The sequence below is a fragment of the Mesoplodon densirostris genome, chromosome 2 (genome assembly GCF_025265405.1).
Source record: "Mesoplodon densirostris isolate mMesDen1 chromosome 2, mMesDen1 primary haplotype, whole genome shotgun sequence".
NCBI lineage: Eukaryota > Metazoa > Chordata > Mammalia > Artiodactyla > Ziphiidae > Mesoplodon > Mesoplodon densirostris.
In genome coordinates this window covers 119,337,462-119,355,642 of record NC_082662.1, presented here as the reverse complement: position 1 = coordinate 119,355,642, position 18,181 = coordinate 119,337,462, and the positions used below count along the sequence as shown (strand labels likewise).

At 43.8% G+C, this 18,181-nt stretch overlaps 1 protein-coding gene across 2 annotated transcripts; it reads left to right on the top strand.

Annotated features, from left to right (window-relative positions):
* Positions 1–453: 453 nt before the first annotated feature.
* On the top strand, positions 454–17,892 carry PEX19 (peroxisomal biogenesis factor 19). Of its 2 annotated transcripts, none has more exons than XM_060090802.1 (8): positions 454–537; positions 1,954–2,063; positions 2,494–2,659; positions 3,096–3,181; positions 3,397–3,558; positions 4,289–4,465; positions 4,632–4,676; positions 4,897–17,892. In XM_060090802.1, the coding sequence occupies exons 1-8, from the start codon at positions 468–470 to the stop codon at positions 4,918–4,920; spliced, it is 840 nt and encodes a 279-aa protein (XP_059946785.1). In that variant the 5' UTR covers positions 454–467; the 3' UTR covers positions 4,921–17,892. The 2 variants fall into 2 exon arrangements, with proteins under 2 accessions (XP_059946785.1, XP_059946784.1); XM_060090801.1 differs by having other exon boundaries at positions 4,845–17,892.
* The last annotated feature ends 289 nt before the right edge of the window (positions 17,893–18,181 follow it).

Genomic DNA, 18,181 nt, shown 5'->3' with positions numbered 1-18,181 from the left:
CAATTTTATTTAGTGAGGCCGAATAAGGCATTTCAGAGAAGATGACGTTTGAGTAAAATACTGAGGGAAGTGAGAGGAAACTAGCATGTTGGGTGTACGGTTAACTGTCGTTATTGATTACACATGCACAGCTTCTGGTTGTTCGTAGGCAATTTGTCCCAATTTGGCCTACCCACAGTTCAGGAAGAAATAATAAGCCAGGTAATGCGGGCAGTTGAAAGAAAGGAGGCCAAGCCAGTAGGAAACCTGGCAGAAGGTAACAGTAAATTCCCCTCTGTTGGTTCTACGTTCCTAGAGAAAGAGGGGAAGAAAAAAAAAAAAGAAAATAAAAATCGAAGCTTCCTGTCCCTTTAAAAATGGCGGCCCGGCACGGGCCAACAATGCCATTGGTTGCACGAGGCAGAGGGGGAGGGCGCGGGGGGTGGGGCGAGGAGTCCTGCCTCCTACGGCACGGCGGAGGTGGCAAGATGGCCGCGGCTGAGGAGGATGGTGGTGTTGGGGCTGAAGCCGACCGGGAATTGGAAGAGCTTCTGGAAAGTAAGAGCCCGTAATGGGAAAGGCCCGAAGTGGGCAGGTGTAAGGATCCCTTCAGCGGGTTAGGTCAACCTGAGGTATTTGGGGCGGAGCAGGAGAGGTTCTCCAAAGGTTGGTCGGCGGCGGAGAGTCTGCGACCCCCGAGATAATCTCTGGGTCACCCTCTCCTTCCTCCGCGGCGAGAGCTGAGGAGCTCGCTTTGGGTCCCTGAGCGGCCCAGACCGTTGATCTCCTTGCCGGAGGGGAAACTAACCCAGAGGACGATGTTTCACAATCCCGCTCCAAACTCGCCTTACTTTAGATTAGTAAGTTCTTAAAGTCTGACTTTCTCCCCGCCGGCAGCAGCCTTCGGTCCTCGGTGGGCCGCGAACCGGACATCCACGGATTGCTTCCATTAACTCTTAGCGCGCCCGAAGTGCGTCCTTCTGTGCGCTGTCCTGTTCTCCTTAACATGGAAGACACGCCTTTCCTTCTCCCAGTCCTTTCACCTTTCTCTCACCAGGCCCCTTTCCAGTTCTTTCATCATGTCAGAGCTCAAACACACTCCCTTCCCATTATTTTGAAAAACAGGGCGAGAGGGCCTCTGGGGAAGACAGTTCACCCTCTTAAAAGAGGGTGGCTGTACTTTTCCTCTTTAGCCCTGTTTCTTGCCCAGAGTGGGGCCGCTGTCCTCCCCTTACACTTAGAGTCTGGCAAGCAGAATGGTGGTGAGGACAGAGGGTTTTCAGGGAAGAGGTGAATATTTTTTGTCTCTTGCTCAGTCACAGACAGAGTGGGCAGGCGGAAAGATGAACAGAAATTGTGAGAAGTGCTAAGTGACTGTGTGAGTCTGCAGAGAGGAGGCCAGAGGGAGCTCTAAGAGCTTTGGGGAGGGAGAGTGAAACTGGAAGATAGAGTTCAGTGCACTCCCATGGAGTGTAATATGGAGTCCCTCAGTTCATACTAGTACCAGGACCCATGGGAAGCTAGGTGAAACATCTTGTGGCTTCAGCTCTCTTGCCAAAGATTATTCCCTTTAGGGCTCCAGAATGAGTTCAGGGGGTTAAGGACATCTGTGTTCTCTCCTCCCCTTGGATATCTGTATGGGATTTCTAGGAATCATTAAAGAATGGCAAGGAAGGCACTGTATAGATGGAGATGTCACTGCAGAAGTTTTAACTCTCTTCTCCCAGCTCTGAGAGAGATGCTTGTTGCATCTTAAGCGATTTCTTCCCCTTTGATCACAATAAATTAGGTAATGGGGAGGGAAGTGGGAGGCTTATTGAGGGGTGGGTCAGGAGAGGGAGACTCAAAAAAAGGAGAAAATTTTAGGAAAGTTGACAGTTTGAAAGATTGTTCTCTTAATGCTTTGCCCAGAAACCCCCCAGCCTTGCATCCTCATCCATCCCCAAATACACGCCATGTTTCTTGTTTCTGAAGGTGCTCTTGATGATTTCGATAAGGCCAAACCCTCTCCAGCACCCCCTCCTACCACCACGGCCCCTGATGCTTCGGGGTCCCAGAAGAGATCGCCGGGAGACACTGCCAAAGTATACATTTCACCCACTTAAAGGATGGGGGGGGACAATGGGCATGCAGCTCTGAGCAGGGGTTGGGCAGGCCCCTGTGGGCCAGAGGGGAGTTGGGGGAGGTGCCTTGGCCTCACATTGCTGAGTGCTCTTGCAGGCCTCAGTCCTTGTGAAACAGGGACTTGAGATTGAGTAGAGGGATCTCAAGGAAGTTCTTTAAGAAAAGAGCAGATTTAAATGGTTGGATTGGGAGTGACACTCCATACCGTTCCCTCAGTGGCCAGATGCCTTTTTGCTGCTCTCAGTAAGAGAGGTAGTCAGAATGTCCAGTGGAGGTGGGTAGGAGGGAAGCACTGCCTTTCCCAGAGCCACTGCCTGTGACTTTTGTCAGAGGTCATGTGCAGTGGGGTGCCAAGTAAGAGATGCACTTAGGCCACGTTCTCCCCTGCAGGATGCCCTCTTCGCCTCCCAAGAGAAGTTTTTCCAGGAACTGTTTGACAGCGAGCTGGCTTCCCAAGCCACTGCAGAGTTTGAGAAAGCAATGAAGGAGTTGGCTGAGGAAGAGCCCCACCTGGTAGAGCAGTTCCAAAAGCTCTCAGAGGCTGCTGGGAGAGTAGGTGAGGAGGGGGCCCCAGACAACTGAAAATGTCTGAGCAAACCTCCTAGGTCATTGTTGCTTGAGGACACCAAACTTTATAAAGTTGACAGCAATTATGATACCACCGCTATGGGATGGGGGAGGAGATGGGAGGAGGCATGAGACCCTGTTTAATGAAAAGCGTGAGATAAGTTGGAAAGTAACAGAAAAGATTATTTAAAAGGGACCGTTTCAAAGGTCACAGTGTTAATGTGGGTGTCATTGTGGAGAACAAACTGACACACAGTTATGTAGTTTTGTGAAAATAACTATGAAGATAACCATAGAGTATTCAAAGATTTGGAGCGCTAGTGATTCCCTAATAAATGCTCCATATCCAAGCTGGTAACCAGGTCAGTCTAGGCAAGCAAACAGTTAAAATCCTAAATGACCTTGGCTCTTTTCATCTCTCCTAGGCAGTGATGCGACTTCCCAACAAGAATTCACTTCTTGCCTAAAGGAGACATTAAGTGGACTAGCCAAGAATGCCACTGACCTTCAGGTGAGGGGGAAGAGATAGGGAACCACAAGGGGCACACTCCCAGACACTTCACCAGCAGAGTCTCAAAAGGCAGACTCTCTTGGGTATCATCTCAAGTCTGTCCCTGCCTGACTACTTTGCTACAGGCAAGTTTAAATAGTTCTTTCCCACCTGAATGGTTGGTGAGCATCCCAAGAAGGTAGTATACTTGCTCACCTCCCTCCTGTCCTTTCTAGAACTCTGGCATGTCAGAAGAGGAGCTGACCAAGGCCATGGAAGGCCTGGGCATGGACGAAGGAGACGGGGAAGGGACCATCCTCCCCATCATGCAGAGTATCATGCAGAACCTCCTGTCCAAGGATGTGCTGTACCCGTCACTGAAGGAGATCACAGAAAAGGTTTGTGAACTTCTATTTATGCTTTTCCTCTTTGTTCCCCATTGTATCAACTCCTGTGAGCTGCTTTGTCTATTTAGAGCCTGCAGAGATAGAGTAACTCAAGTGTACAGGTTCATCTATTTTTTTCTCCTTTATTTATTTGGAGGGGGAGAGTTAGGGAGGAGTTGTATCTCCAAGAGAATAAAGCTACCATACGGAGGATGTTTAAGGTAGAAGGGGAAATGCTTCAGCTCTAGTTTTCTGTAAATTGTTCTAAGTCTCTGTTGTTATCTGATCAACCTTTCTTGCATTTCCAACTTCATTCATTTCTCCAATAAGTTTTCACTGAGGATTTACTGGCTTTATGCTGTGAACAATTTTAAGAGTAGTTTAAATGATGGTCTCTGCCATCACAGAGCTTATAGTGTCACTGAAGAGATTTTTAAAGGTTGTTAAAACAAACAAAAAAGAAGGAATATGTGACAGAGATCATATGTGGCCCTTAAAGCCTCAAATATTTACTATCTGGCTCTTCACAGAAAAAGTTTTCTGTCCTCTGGTGACCGTAAATGCTAGCATAGCCAGGTGATCTGATTGAAGTGAGTGCTACTTCTCATGCTGAACTCGCTTATTTAGCTTTTCCTTCTCCTATGTTCCTGTGCCCTTCATGTTTTACTCTTCGTCATATTTTATTGCCCTTACTTATTCATTGTTCACTTACTTCCTCCCCACCCATTCTCTCTTTGCTTAGTATCCAGAATGGTTGCAGACTCACCGAGAATCTCTACCTCCAGAGCAGTTTGAAAAATATCAGGAACAACACAGTGTCATGGGCAAAATATGTGAGCAGTTTGAGACAGAAACCCCCACAGATAGTGAGGCCACTCAAAAGGCTCGTTTTGAGGTGGTGCTGGATCTCATGCAGCAGGTAAGGCCTCCTCTTGCTGTCTGCCCACTGCTGCTATCTGCTTGCGTGTTCAGTGGAGGAGGTGTCCTGGAAGGATGCCTCCCTGCCCAGCCAAGGTGGAGGAGGGAGCACAGGAGAGGCCACATAGCATGGTCTTCTCTCTTGTTCCTCTTTCCTTATTTTCCAGCTACAGGATTTGGGCCATCCTCCAAAAGAACTTGCTGGGGAGATGGTGAGTATACCTTCTCGTATACTTTAATCTGAGCCCCAGTTTCCAGTATTTTGTAACCTTTAGTGATTCCACCTAAGGTGATAATTGTGGCTGCTGGGGATGGACCTTCAGAAGCTCTAACTTTCTGAAATAGGAGTAGTTATCTGAGTCCCTTCATCTCTTCTCCAGCCTCCTGGCCTCAACTTTGACCTGGATGCCCTCAATCTCTTGGGCCCACCAGGTGCCAATGGCGAACAGTGTCTGATCATGTGAAACACAACATGCTTTCTTCCCTGATTCCCAGCCGTGGGGGAACGTCTGGAGTCAGCAGAACCACTGGGAGCTGAGGCAGGAGTGTCGCCTACAGGAGTGGTCTGCCCACTGCCATCTGCCATCCCACCCAAGATTGTGCCATATCAGCTGAGGCTTTTTCTCTGTACTTCTAGGAGTAAGGCCTGTTCTGCAGATCATTTCTGTGAACCCCTTCCATTGTGGTTTCTGCTGCTAGCAAAGGCCCAGCTACCTACCAGGTGAAGGAAGGTGTCCCTTTGGGGGCATGCACCTTCTTTCCTCTCCCAAAATAATGTTATACAGGGCCACACTGAGTTCACTTTTGTACCCAGGGTCTTCGTGCCTTGTCTCTACTCCCTGTCTTGGACCTGGGGAGCAGGGACAGAGTCCTAGGACTCTATATTTCTATAGTTCTCTTGGGCAGCACCTGTGGGAATGAATGGGGAGAAACTTAGCCTGGGCTGGGGGTTTAGGTCTGTCACCACACCCTCTTGCCTTCAGACTGTTCTGAATTCTCTGAAGGGAAAGTAAGTGGGGGGGCTTTTGCATCTAAAAATATTACTCTTTCACAGTAGGTTGAAAGAGAAGCCCTGGGATTCTCCTCTCTCCAGGTACAGAGTCCTCAATTCCCTGTTCCAGCCTGAGAACTCAAGTAGCTGCCCTGTTCTTTCTATAATGCTATGTGATCTGGGTGAACTCAGCCCTTGACCTTTCTTTACCCCCTGCCTCTCCTCTCATCTCTCTATTTTAAATACCTCTTTATTCCAACCCTTCTCTGAGCCCAAACTGTGACAAAGAAGGGCCCATCCTGTTTCCCCTCATCTAGTCCATCCACCACCCTCACTGGCACCCCTATCTCCCTGGCAAACATATATAATTATAGTGTCAGGTCTAGGAAATGAATTACTGTTCTTCCCCAGATACATTTTGGCTTATTTGAGACATCTGATTCCTTTGAATCCTGTTCATTGATTCAGGGAGGTAGCTTGGGAAAGGTGGGGTGGGATGCAGCCTGGGTCCTTTTTCCTGACTAATAAATATTCTGAGTGAGGGATTGTAGCCTGTTTTTCATCCAAGTCTTTTCCTAATCTTCCTCAGCTTCTCTAAGCTGCCGTGTGAGGAATGTTAGCATAACATTGCATCACTGGGTTCTACCACCACTTCCCTTCCCCAGCTCAGTCTGCACCTCAGTTGGCAAAGGAGACTGAATGGCCATCTTTCCTCATTTTCTCTGAATACTTCAATTTGGGAAACCCTTCAACTGGTATTGTATTTTAACATTTCACAGTATTATTATTAATGTTAGTAATATATTGTTAACATGCTTACTAAATTATTTTTCTTTGAGCTGACCTTGCTCTTCTCTGTGGGAACCAGTGAATCTGTAGACCTTGGCTGCCACATGTTGGTGGATACTCTGGTCAGACCAGCTGGCTGTCCTGATTCAGCACTCAGAAAATAACTTGCAGAGCAAATTTGTACTTATCATTTGTGGCACTTTGAGCTCGTGACATGTCACTTTCCCTTGGGTTAAGACTTTTCACCCCTTAAGATCCCACACATTCTGTGGTATTGGGGAGGAAGGAGATGTTCTTAAGGCCTAAGGCTGTTTGGGAAGGTCCAGCTACTGTACCTTAGAGTACAGAAGAGCCCGGGTCTGAATCTGAGACTCCTCTCCTCTGCAAGAGATGGGAAAGTACAGACAGAGTTGTGATGATGGTCACAGGACGTGAATGGCCAAAATTCTCTCCTTATAACTCTAGCCAAAAACTGGATGAGGAAAGAGAAAAAGGAGGGAAGAACGAAAGGGCCTTGCACCTTGAACTATGTGCCAGTTTTCCTTTACACATTCTCACTTCTGCTGGCCTGGCCAGGGCTTACGCCAGGAACCTAAACAGATGCCGCCTTAAGTTTTGTTCCCAGGCCATTCATTTTCATTTTGATTTTGATTGAACATGAACAAATTGACCTCAGGTTACTCTCTGTTCCAAAAATACTATTTGAATTATTCTAGGACTTGTGGAAAGATGGAGCGGTCCTTCTCAAACTGTGGTAAAGGACCAGGTTTTTTGTTTTATAAGTATCCTGTCCTTTGTCCACCAATATGTGTTCCATATGCGCAGTTCACACTGTGGGCTACCCACCACACAAGTTTGACAACACCAAATTGACCAGACCTCTTCCGCAGGATAAGGCCACTGATCATGCATTTGGATATTATAGCAGTCAAAGTGCTAGGGAATTCCCTGGCAGTCCAGTGGTTAGGTCTCCGAGCTTCCACTGCAGGGGTCATGGATGGGTTCGATCCCTGGTTGGGGAACTAAGATCCCACATGCCCCACGGCGTGGCCAAATAAATAAATAAATAACAAAATGCTAAAAGGTTTCTGAACACATTTAATTTCTAACTCATTCTTGTTGCAGACTGGTGAAAAACTGTTCACAGACCAGTACAAATTTCCAACCACCTGAGTAGCACTGCTCTGGGGCCCTCCTCAGTCTCTCCACAGCTGCATCAGCCAAAGGGATACATTTCTATACTTGTTCCATGTGAGGGTTGCTTCTACTGAACCTTTTCTTCAGCAAGAATGTGTCACTGTAAGGACGTTTCTAGTATTTTTCTAGCCTTCCTTTGCTGCTTAAAATAACCATCACAAAGCTTAGGTTTAAGCTGTATGTTAAGTGTTTATGCTGCTCTCAAACTTTAAAGGAAGTGCCCCTTTGTTCCAAAGCTCTGTACATTAGAAAACAAATTTGTGATTGTTTGGATGGTTTAATTAAGAAGTTAGTACTGTGATAATCACGTTCCTATGATTCTGGAACATCCTGGCAGGGGCCCCATGAGGTGCTTATGATGTGCTGCTGAGATGGCTTTTTGGGAGCTTGGGAGAAACGATGGCCCACAGTAAATGAAGTAGAGATGACAGACCATATGAAAAATGATCAAAAGGCTTAGAGGAAGTATGCATGCAAAAATGAATGTATATTTCACTGGAAAACCCACCTGCTGACTCTGTTTCTCAGGAGGGCCTCAGGAAAATTTTGTATAAAGGAAAGGCACTAATGAAAGGGTCACCAGCATGTTTGAGAAGAAGTGGTTGTCTCTGTGGGTGGAGGCTGATGGAAGAGGATGTTTAAGAACTGGTTTCCCTGGTGGTGGTGGGGATAATAGGATCCTAGCATTTGTCCCTGATAGCAGAGGCCAAATGGCAACACTTAACTCTCAGAAGCAGGGTGGGTGAATTTCTATAAGGGTAACATGGTCAAAGTGGAGGTGGCTAATGGAACGTGGGTCGTCTTAGGGACCATATAGATGGACAGTCAAGTAGGGTATGATTTACATATAATTAAGAGTGACCAAGAATGGTTGAACAGAAGGCTGAGGTCAGTAACTTCAATGAAAAGTCACAATTCCTTGCCTAGTTCATAGGCCTGAGACAGTTCTCGGACTCAATCTGTCAATTGAATGCACAATTTACTTAGTTAACCGTACACTAGGGAAAGAAGACTACCCAAAATTTTTGAGTTGGAAAACCAGGGATACGGGGTCTGAGTTGACACTGATACCAGGGACCCAGAGCACCATCACGGTACCTCCCATTCCTGCATTCCCCCCGCCCCACCTCACGCCAATTACAGTAGGAAAATACAGGGTCAGATAATAAATGGAGTGCTTGCCCAGGTCTGTCTCACAGTGGGTCCAAAAATCCACTTTACAGTCATTTTTCCAGTTTCCCTAGATAATCAGAATGGACATATTTGGCAGTTGGCAGAGAGCCCAAGTAGAAGTCCCTGAAACTGCACCCGCACCTCTGCCAAAATAGTAAATAAAAAGTAATATTGCATTCTGGGGGAAATGGCAGCAATTCGTTACACTCTTAAAAACTTAAAAGGGTGCAGGGGTGTTGGTCCCCATCATATCCTCATTTAGTTTCACCATTCTGGTCCTTGCAAACATTGGGTGGGATGTAGTGGACTACAATGGACTGCTGTAAACTTAAGCAATTAGTAGTCCTGATTGTAGTCCTGTGATGGATGTATTTTCTTTTTTTTTTTTTTTTTTTTTGCATTGTAACTTCCTAATATGACTTTATACATTTATTCTGAGAAATAGAATAGAAAAGCAGCCACTGGCAAGCAGGAGCCGTTCTGGCCCTTACAACTAGGTCTCGATATTTTTCTGTTGAACACAACCAATTTTACATCAGACAAGCTTCATCTCTGGCCTGTGTAGATAACGAGACTCTTCACCTGCAAACACAGGTTGAGTCCACACTCAGTCTGAGAAAACATCAGCTCTCTTTCCTGGTGTCAGGACTTAAGGAAGTTCAAGTTCTTGATGTCTCATCACAGGAAGAATTCAGTGAGAGACAAAATGATAGGTAAAAAGTGGATTTATTTAGAGAAACACGCTCCACAAACAAGAGTGTGGGCCATCTCAGAAGGCAAGAGGCCAGATGTATTTTCTTTACTGGAGAGTGACGCAGCCTCTAATATATATGTGGCTATTAATATGTACCATCTGGCCTTTTTTACAGAAAGTTTCTTGATCTAGTGAATATATTCTTTCAATACTAATCAGGAAGAATCAGAAGCAGTTGGAGTCGCAAGTGATGGGCAACAGTATACGTTCACAGTTCTTTTTTAAAAAATATTTTATTATTTTTATTTATTTATTTGGTTGTGCCAGGTCTTAGTTGTGGCAGGCGGGCTCCTTAGTTGTGGCTCGCCAGCTCCTTAGTTGTGGCATGCATGCGGGATCTTGTTCCCCGACCAGGGATCAAACCCGGGCGCCCTGCATTGGGAGCTCGGAGTCTTAACCACTGCCACCAGGGAAGTCCCAGTCCCTATGTTCACAGTTTTGATCTAGAGCTATGTTAATTTTTCTCTCTTTCACAGTGTAGTCCAAAAGGACCTGGATATTCTGTAGAATATCACATTTGTTTGCTTTATTAAGCTTATGCTACTCAGGTGTTAAGGATATGCTAATCAGATCTGAGGAACAAGCAGTGTCAAGTATTCTGGATTCCTTGGTGAGACACATACACTCCAGAGGGTGAGAGAGAAATTCTTCAAAAGATGCAGGGCCCTGTCATGTTGGTTAGGTTTTTAGGTGTCCAGTGATCTGGAGCATTCTGGGACATCCTCTCTAGTAAAGATAAGTTATTGTATCTTGTGTCTTTTACCATAAGAAAGTAGCACGATACTTTGGTAGGCATATTCCAGTTTTGGAGGCAGCATATTTTTGAACAAGAAAGGCCTCTACAGCAAGTCCAGCCTATGATGCAAGCAGTCCTGCTGCTTGGGCCATAAGAACTGGAAAATTCCATGGTAACTAGAGGCATCTGTGGTAGGAAAATACGTGTGTGGATTCTCTGGCAATCCACAGTAGGAGAGTTCCAGCACAGACCTCTTGGGTTCTGGAGTAAGGTGGTGCTTCCTGCAGTAGAGAAAGTTTCACCATTGCAAAGCATCTCCTGGCATACTGTTAGGTCCTGATAGAGATTCAGTGCCTAACCACAAAATATCAAGTGACTATGTGACCAGTTGCCCATATAAACAGCCTGTTATTGTCAGATGTGCCAAATCATAAGATTGGGTGGATACAATAGCAATACATATTACAATGGAAATTGTACAGTTTGGAAGAAGCCCAAGCAAATTTGGCACAAGTAAGTTAAATTGAACAAAGGGCCCCGGGCCTCCATATTACCTACATCTGTTGCACTAATACCTTTCTCTTAGCTCATGCCTATGGCAACATAAGAATTCCTTCAACCATTTGACAGAGGAGGAAGAAATCCAGGTCTGGTTTGTGGATGCTTTGGCTTGATCATGTTAGGGCAAGCCAAATATGGACTACTGCTTCTCAGCCGCCTCTTCCTGAGTGGTCCTGAAAGACAGTGATGAGGGGAAATTCTCTCAATGGGTAGGGCTTTAGGCAATTTACTTGACCATCCGCTTTGGAGAGAGAAGTGGCCGGAGGCAAGGATATACATGAACTCACAGTCAGTGGGCTGGTTGGTCAGAGGCCCAGAAGGAGCAAGATAGGAAAATGGGGTCTGGTGAAGAGCATTTGGGTGGATTTATGAGAGTGGGACTTATGAAAGTATTCACCAGAAGGGTGCTAAATAATAACTATGGATAGGATAATTTAGTTAGGACAATTTCAGCTATCCCAGTTCTTGCACAGTGTGTTTATAAATAGAATCACCACGGTGGCAGAGATGGAGGCTGTTTTTTTTGCCTACTAACATGGACTCTTCTCTTACCCAAGGCTGACTTAGCTCTGCTATTTCTAAATGTCCATCTTGTCAGCATCAAAGAACAATGCTGATCCCCTTGTTAAGTACCACTACTCAAGGAGAACAGCCTGCCATTTGGTGGCAAGTTGGTTACATCAAACCTTTTCCATTCTGGAAAAGACACCAGTTTATTCTGATCAGGACTGATATATATTTTGCTTTGCTTATAAGTGCCTGAGCCAGTACTACCATCCAAGGACTCAGAGATGTTTGATTTACCAGCACTGGGTCCTACATAATAATGCCTTGGAACAAGGTACCCACTTAATGGCAAAGCAGGTACAGCAGCAGGCACATGACAGTGGGATCCACTGTTCCTACCAAATACCTTATCATCCAGAAGCCTCTGACCTGGTACAGTAGTGAGATGGCCTTTTGAAGGTGCATTTGTGGTGCCAGCAAGAATGGAGTGCTGTCCTTCACAATACAGTATAAACCTATATGACCATAATAGGGTGCTTTATCCCCAAGAGGTAGAATTCATGGGCTCTGCAACCAAGGGGCGGAAATAGGAGTGACCCTATTCAACATCACTTCCAGTGATCCACTTGAGGAATTTGTACTTCCTAGGAGTCCCTGCAACTTTAAATTCTGTGGGTCTGGAGGTCCTGTTTCTCAGAGTGGGGATGCTTCTACCAGGCACAGCATAAGAATCTCAATAAACTTAAAGGTATGGCTGTCATCTGGTCACTCTGGGCTCCTAATGTCAGCAAACTATCAGGCAAAGAAAGAAGTTGCCATATTGTCTGGGATAATTAACTCTGTTATGAGGAGGTAGGATTTCTGCTACATTATGAATGCAAGGAGGAAAGTGTTTGATGCACATGTGATCCCTGGGTTATCTTTTGGTCCTACTATACTCAGTTTTAACTGTGAATAAGTAAACAATTATGGCCTGATAGGGCATGATCTCCAGGGGCCCAGAACCCTCAGGGATGAAGGTCTGGATCACCCCATTAGGTAAGCCATCTAGACTAACAGAAGTTGTAGTCAAGAGGGAGATGAATCTGGAATGGGTGGCATAGAAGGAAGGTGATGAATATCATTTGCAGTTTCTGGACCAACTGCAGCAACTCGTCTTGTGTTTCCAGAAATTGTGACTAACTTGACTGCTGGAGAAACTGCGTAGAGAGAGTGAACTTAATGTACAAAGCAAATGGATCTGAGCGGTGCTAGAGGTGAACTGTAGTAGCCACTGTTGGCACCCTGTCCAGAGCCCCTTTACCAGGAAGTGAGTGTCAGCTGCTAATAGCTCACTGCTGCATTTTCTTGAGAATCACTCTCTGCCAACAGAACCAACTTCTGGAAACTCCTGGAAGGCTGTGCCTTCCCAGGGATAACACCACAGCCAATGGAATGATGTCAGTTTCTGCAAAGAAGTCAGATGGGATTCTGATAGGGATTGCATTATCAGTAATGATAAGTAATCAGTAATTGTGTTATCAGCAAATGATACTGGGGTGCAAAATTCCTTCTTGCTTTCCTCAAAGTGGGACAAATGTGCCATTTATGTGCCAAGAGTTCCCAGTGGAGGCTAAACTTATCTGCTGAACCCATATCTTTGCCTAACTTGCCCCCTCTCCTATCTTGCTTCACTCACTCCATTCCAGCTTTTACTTGAGAGCACTCCCTCAATAAACCACTTGCACAGAATTCCTTTCTTGGACTCTGCTTCTAGGGAATCCAACCTAAGACAGGAGAATAGTGGTGGCTACTAAGAGATTTGAGTTTGACAGAAGGTAGAGCAAAGAGCAAAGGTGAGTTCAATTTGGGAATGTTAAGGTGCCATTGGCTGGAACAGAAGGGAACATCCTCAACCTGATAAAGTGCAACTACAAAAAATCTACAGCTAACATCATACTTAAAGATCAGGAACAATACAAGGATATCAGCTCTTCTAGTCAACATTATGCCAGAGGTTTTGGCCAGGACAATTAGGCAAGAAAAAGAAATAAAAGACATTGCGATTGGAAAGGGGAAAAAAAATGAAACTGTATTTGCAGATGGCATGATATAGGAAATCCTAAGGAAGCCACTAAAAAGCTATTAGAACTAATGAGTTCAGCGAGGTTGCAGGACTTAAGTTCAATATACAGAAATCAATTATATTCCTATGCGTTTGCAGTGAACAATCCAAAAGTGAGACTAAGAAAACGTCCATTCACAAAAGCATCAAAAAGAATACTTGGGGGAGGGGACTTCCCTGGTGGTCCAGTGGGTAAGACTCCACGCTCCCAATGCAGGAGGCCCGGGTTCAATCCTTGGTCAGGTAACTAGATCCCACACGCGTGCCGCAACAAAACGTCCGCATGCTGTAACAGAGTTCCCGTGCCAGAACTAATGATCCCGCATGCCACAAGGAAGATCCCACATGCCACAACTAAGACCTGGCGCAGCCAAAATTAATTAATTAATTTTTTAAAAATGGAATACTTGGGAGAGGTAGAATAGGAAGAGGGAGAATAGGAATACATTTAACAAAAGAAGTGCAAAACTATACTGTTAAAACTACAAAACATTGTTGAAAGAAGGAAGATGTAAATAAATGGAAAAACACCCCATGTTCATGGAGCACAAGACTTGCCATTGTTAAAATGTCCATACAGGTCTTCCTCGACTTACGATGGGATTACGTTCTGATAAACCCATCATAAATTGAAAATATATTAAGCCAATACATTTAATACGCTCAACCTACCAAACATTGTAGCTTAGCCTAGTCTACTTTAAACATGCTAAGAACACTTACATTAGCCTGCAGTTGGGCAAAACCAGCTAACACGAAGCCTGTTTTATAATAAGGTGTTGAATATCTCATGTAATTTATTGAATACTGTACTGAAAGTGAAAAAGAATGGTTGCAAGTGTATTGGTTGTTTACCCTCGTGATCGCGTGGCTGACTGGGAGCTGTGGCTCACTGCTGCTGCCCAGCGTCATGAGAGAGGATCATACTGCTAACCCAGGAAAAAGATCAAAAGTCAAAATACAGTTTTTACTGAATGTTTAACAGTTACACACCACCATAAAGTAAAAAAAATGTAGGTCAAACTATTGTCAGTTGGGGACTGTCTGTACTCCCTATCTCCATACTCAATGCAATTCTTATCAGAACCCCAGCTGAATTCTTTGTGGAAATTGGCTAGCTAATCCTAAAATTCGTATGGAATCACAGTGGACTCAGGATAAGAAAATAATCCTGAAAAAAGCAATGGTAATCAAAACAGTGTGGTGATGGCACATAGCTAGAATAGACATAGATACCAGTGGAGTATAATTAAGAGTCCGGAAATAAACCCATACGTCTATGGTCAACTGAGTTTTTACAAAGGTGCCAAAACCAACCAATGAGGAAAGAATATTCTTTTCAACAATTGTGCTGGGGCAACTAGGTAGCCACATGGAAAAGAATGAGTTCAATCCTTACTTCACACCATAGGCAAAAATTAACTCAAAATAATTTAAACACCTAAAAGTAATAACTAAAACCATAACGATCTTAGAATAACACATAGGGGTAAAGCCTTCATAATTCTGGATTTGGCTAAGAATTATTAGATAGGCCACCAAAAGCATGAGCAACAAAAGAAAAAAATAAATAAATTGGACCCCATCAAAATTTAAAAGTTTGTGCTTCAAGACACCATCAAAAAATTGCAAAGACAACCCATAGAATGGGACAAAATATTTGCAAATCATGTAACTGATAAAGGATTTGTATCTAGAATATGTACTCTTATAACTCCATAATAAAAAGACAAATAACCCAATTTAAAAATGAGTAAAGGATTTGAATAGACATTTCTCCAAAGAAGACAAAAACGTCCAATAAACACATGAAAAGATGCTTGACATTGGTAGTCATCAGGGAAGTGCAAATCAAAACCACAGTGAGATACCGCTTCACACCCATTAGGATGTCTAGAGTCAAAAACTTAAAAAAACATTGGTAAAAATGGGGAGAAACTAGAACCTTTATACACTGCTGGTGTGAATGTAAAATGGTACAACTGCTTTGAAAAGCAGTCTGTCAGCTCCTCAAGTGATTAAACGTAGAGTTAACCATATGACCCAGCAATTTCATTCCTAAGTATATACCCAAGAGAAATTAAATGAAACTTATGTCCACACAGAAACTTATACATAAACGTTTATAGCAGCATTTTTCATAATAGCTGAAAGGCAGAAACAACCCTAACGTCCATCAACAGATAAACGGATGAACACATACAATGGAATAATATTTGGGTATGAAAAAGAATGAAGTACTGATACATGCTGCAAAATGAATGAACTTTGAAAGCATGCTAAGTGAAATAAGCCCGTCACAAAAAGCCACATACTATATGATTCTATTCATATGAAAGTCCAGAATAGAGAGATCCATAGAGAGAAAGTAGATCACTAGTTTCTTAGGGCTGGTGGGGGATGGGAAAATGGGGGGGTGATACCTAAAGGGGACTGGGTTTCTTTTTGAGGTGATGAAAATGATTGAAAATTGACTGTGGTGATGGTTGCACATATCTGTGAATGTACCAAAAGCCATTCAATTGTACACTTTAAATGGATGAATTGTATGGTATGTGAATTTCATCTCAATAAAGCTGTTTTTTATTTTTTATTTATTTTATTTATTTTCGGCTGCGTTGGGTCTTCGTTGCTGCACACTGGCTTTCTCTAGTTGTGGCGAGTAGGGGCTACTCTTCCTTGCGGTGCACGTTTCTCATTGCGGATTGCGGTGGCTTCTCTTGTTGCAGAGTACAGGCTCTAGGCGCGCGGGCTTCAGTAGTTGTGGCATGCAGGCTCAGTAGTTGTGGCTCGCGGGCTCTAGAGTGCAGGCTCAGTAGTTGTGGCACATGGGCTTAGTTGCTCCACAGCATGTGGGATCTTCCTGGACCAGGGCTCAAACCCGTGTCCCCTGCAATGGCAGGCGGATTCTTAACCACTGCGCCACCAGGGAAGTCCCCCAAAGCTGTTTTTTTAAAAGTGCCATTGGCTATCAGGTATGTCAGTGTAAAGCTTGAAGGAGAATCCTGATTTGGAAATAAAGGCGTAGGAGTCATCATTATATGGATAGTAGTTTGGACTGTAAGAATGGATAAGATCACTTTGGAAAAAAATGTAGAATGAAGAGGAAGAGAATCTCATGAAATAAATGGTCAGAGAGATATAAATAGAACTATGGAATGTAGTGTCACAGAAATCAGTGGGATTGAATATCTAGAAGGGGTAATGATTATCACAACCTCGAACGCAATAGAAGGCCCAAAATAAGAAAAAGAAGATTTGGTAATAGCAATTGATTTGGTGGTAATAGCATTGGTGTGTATCAAAGCAGTGAGCACAGAAACCACACCACAGAGGGGGAGTCTTTTATCTCCATAGCTCCACTTTAGTCCCTCTTGTCAAGGTCTTAAATAATCTCCATATTTCCAAATCCAGTGGTCAATTTTCAGTTATCTTAGCCTCAAACTCTTAAACAGGAATGACAGTTTATAGTGCCCTTCTTGAAACATTTAAAAATTTTGTTTTCTAAGATCTCTTGTTCTCTTGGTTTTTAAATTCTATTTCCTTCTTGCTCCTTTTAAATAAATTTTGCTGGGTTTTCTGTCTGACCCCTACTAGTTGGTGTGCCTCAGGATTAGATGGCTCAGTCTATAGACTGCTTCTCTTTTCTTCCACATTAACTAAGTGAATGTTCCCCATCTAGTGCTTATCTATGCCATTTATACCTTAATAGCTCCCCAATTTATACCACCAATTGTCTCTTTTCCTATGAGCTTCAGGTTCATATTTCAATTGTTTACTCAGTAGCTCCATTTGGAAATCTAATAGGCATCTCCAGTTTAACCAGTTTAAGATAGAACTGGACATTTTCCGCCCAAAATTCCTTCTGAACCCCCGCCCTCACCCTGAGCTCTTTGTCAGTAAATGGCATTACTATTTGTCCTGTTGCTTAAGTCAAAAAACCTGAGATATCTCGACTCTTTCTCTTGTACCCCATATTCAATCTATTAGCAAATCACCTCTGCCACCTTCAAAGTACATCCTGAATCCGACCACTTCCTACCACTTCAACTGCAGCAGTAGTCTTGCAGGTCTTCTGCAATAGCTTCCTAACTGGTCTTTCAGCTTCTATTTTGCCTCCCTGCTGGTAGTTCTCAAAGAATCAACCAGAATGAATCTCTTCATTTATAAATCAGATCATGTCACTCTTACTCAAAACCCTCCATGGCTTTCTAGTACTCTTAGGATAAAATCCAAAGTCCCCTTCTCGGTCTATAACTCCATAAGTGATCTGGCTCCCATTGTTTCTCCAAACTAATTTCCTACCTGCTCCTTTGCCACATTAGCTTTCTTGCTGTTCTTTGAATACACCATACACTCAACCTTCAAGTCTTTTTACCTTACTGTTTCCTCTACCTGGAAGATTCTTCCCCTAGTGTGTATGACTTACTCTCTCATTTCAAATCTCTATTTAAATGTCACCTCAGCAGAGGGGACTTCCCTGAACCCCATATGTAGAAGAGCACACCTACTCAGGTTACCCTGCTTTATTTTCCTTTACAGCAATCTTCATAATTTAATATTGTCTGTGTGCCCCTCTCCTCCCCCTACACTCCCAACCCTTGTGCAAATAAATAAGTTCCATGAATGCAGGAATCTTGGTTTTTTTTGTTCACTGCTGCAGCCTCAGTACCTAGAAGAGGGCCTTACACGTAGCAGGAATCCAATAGTTGTTGATGGAGTAAATCAAAGAATGAATAGAATGGTAGGGCAATAGATAGTTAACTTTGTGTCCTAGCCCTCTAGGTGCTGGGGTTAAAAAGATGAAAAAAGACACATAGCCCCTGCCCTTATAGAGCTTATATTCTAATAGTATTGTTAGATTACAAATATATAATTATAGGTTAAATGTTATAGGTAAAAAAA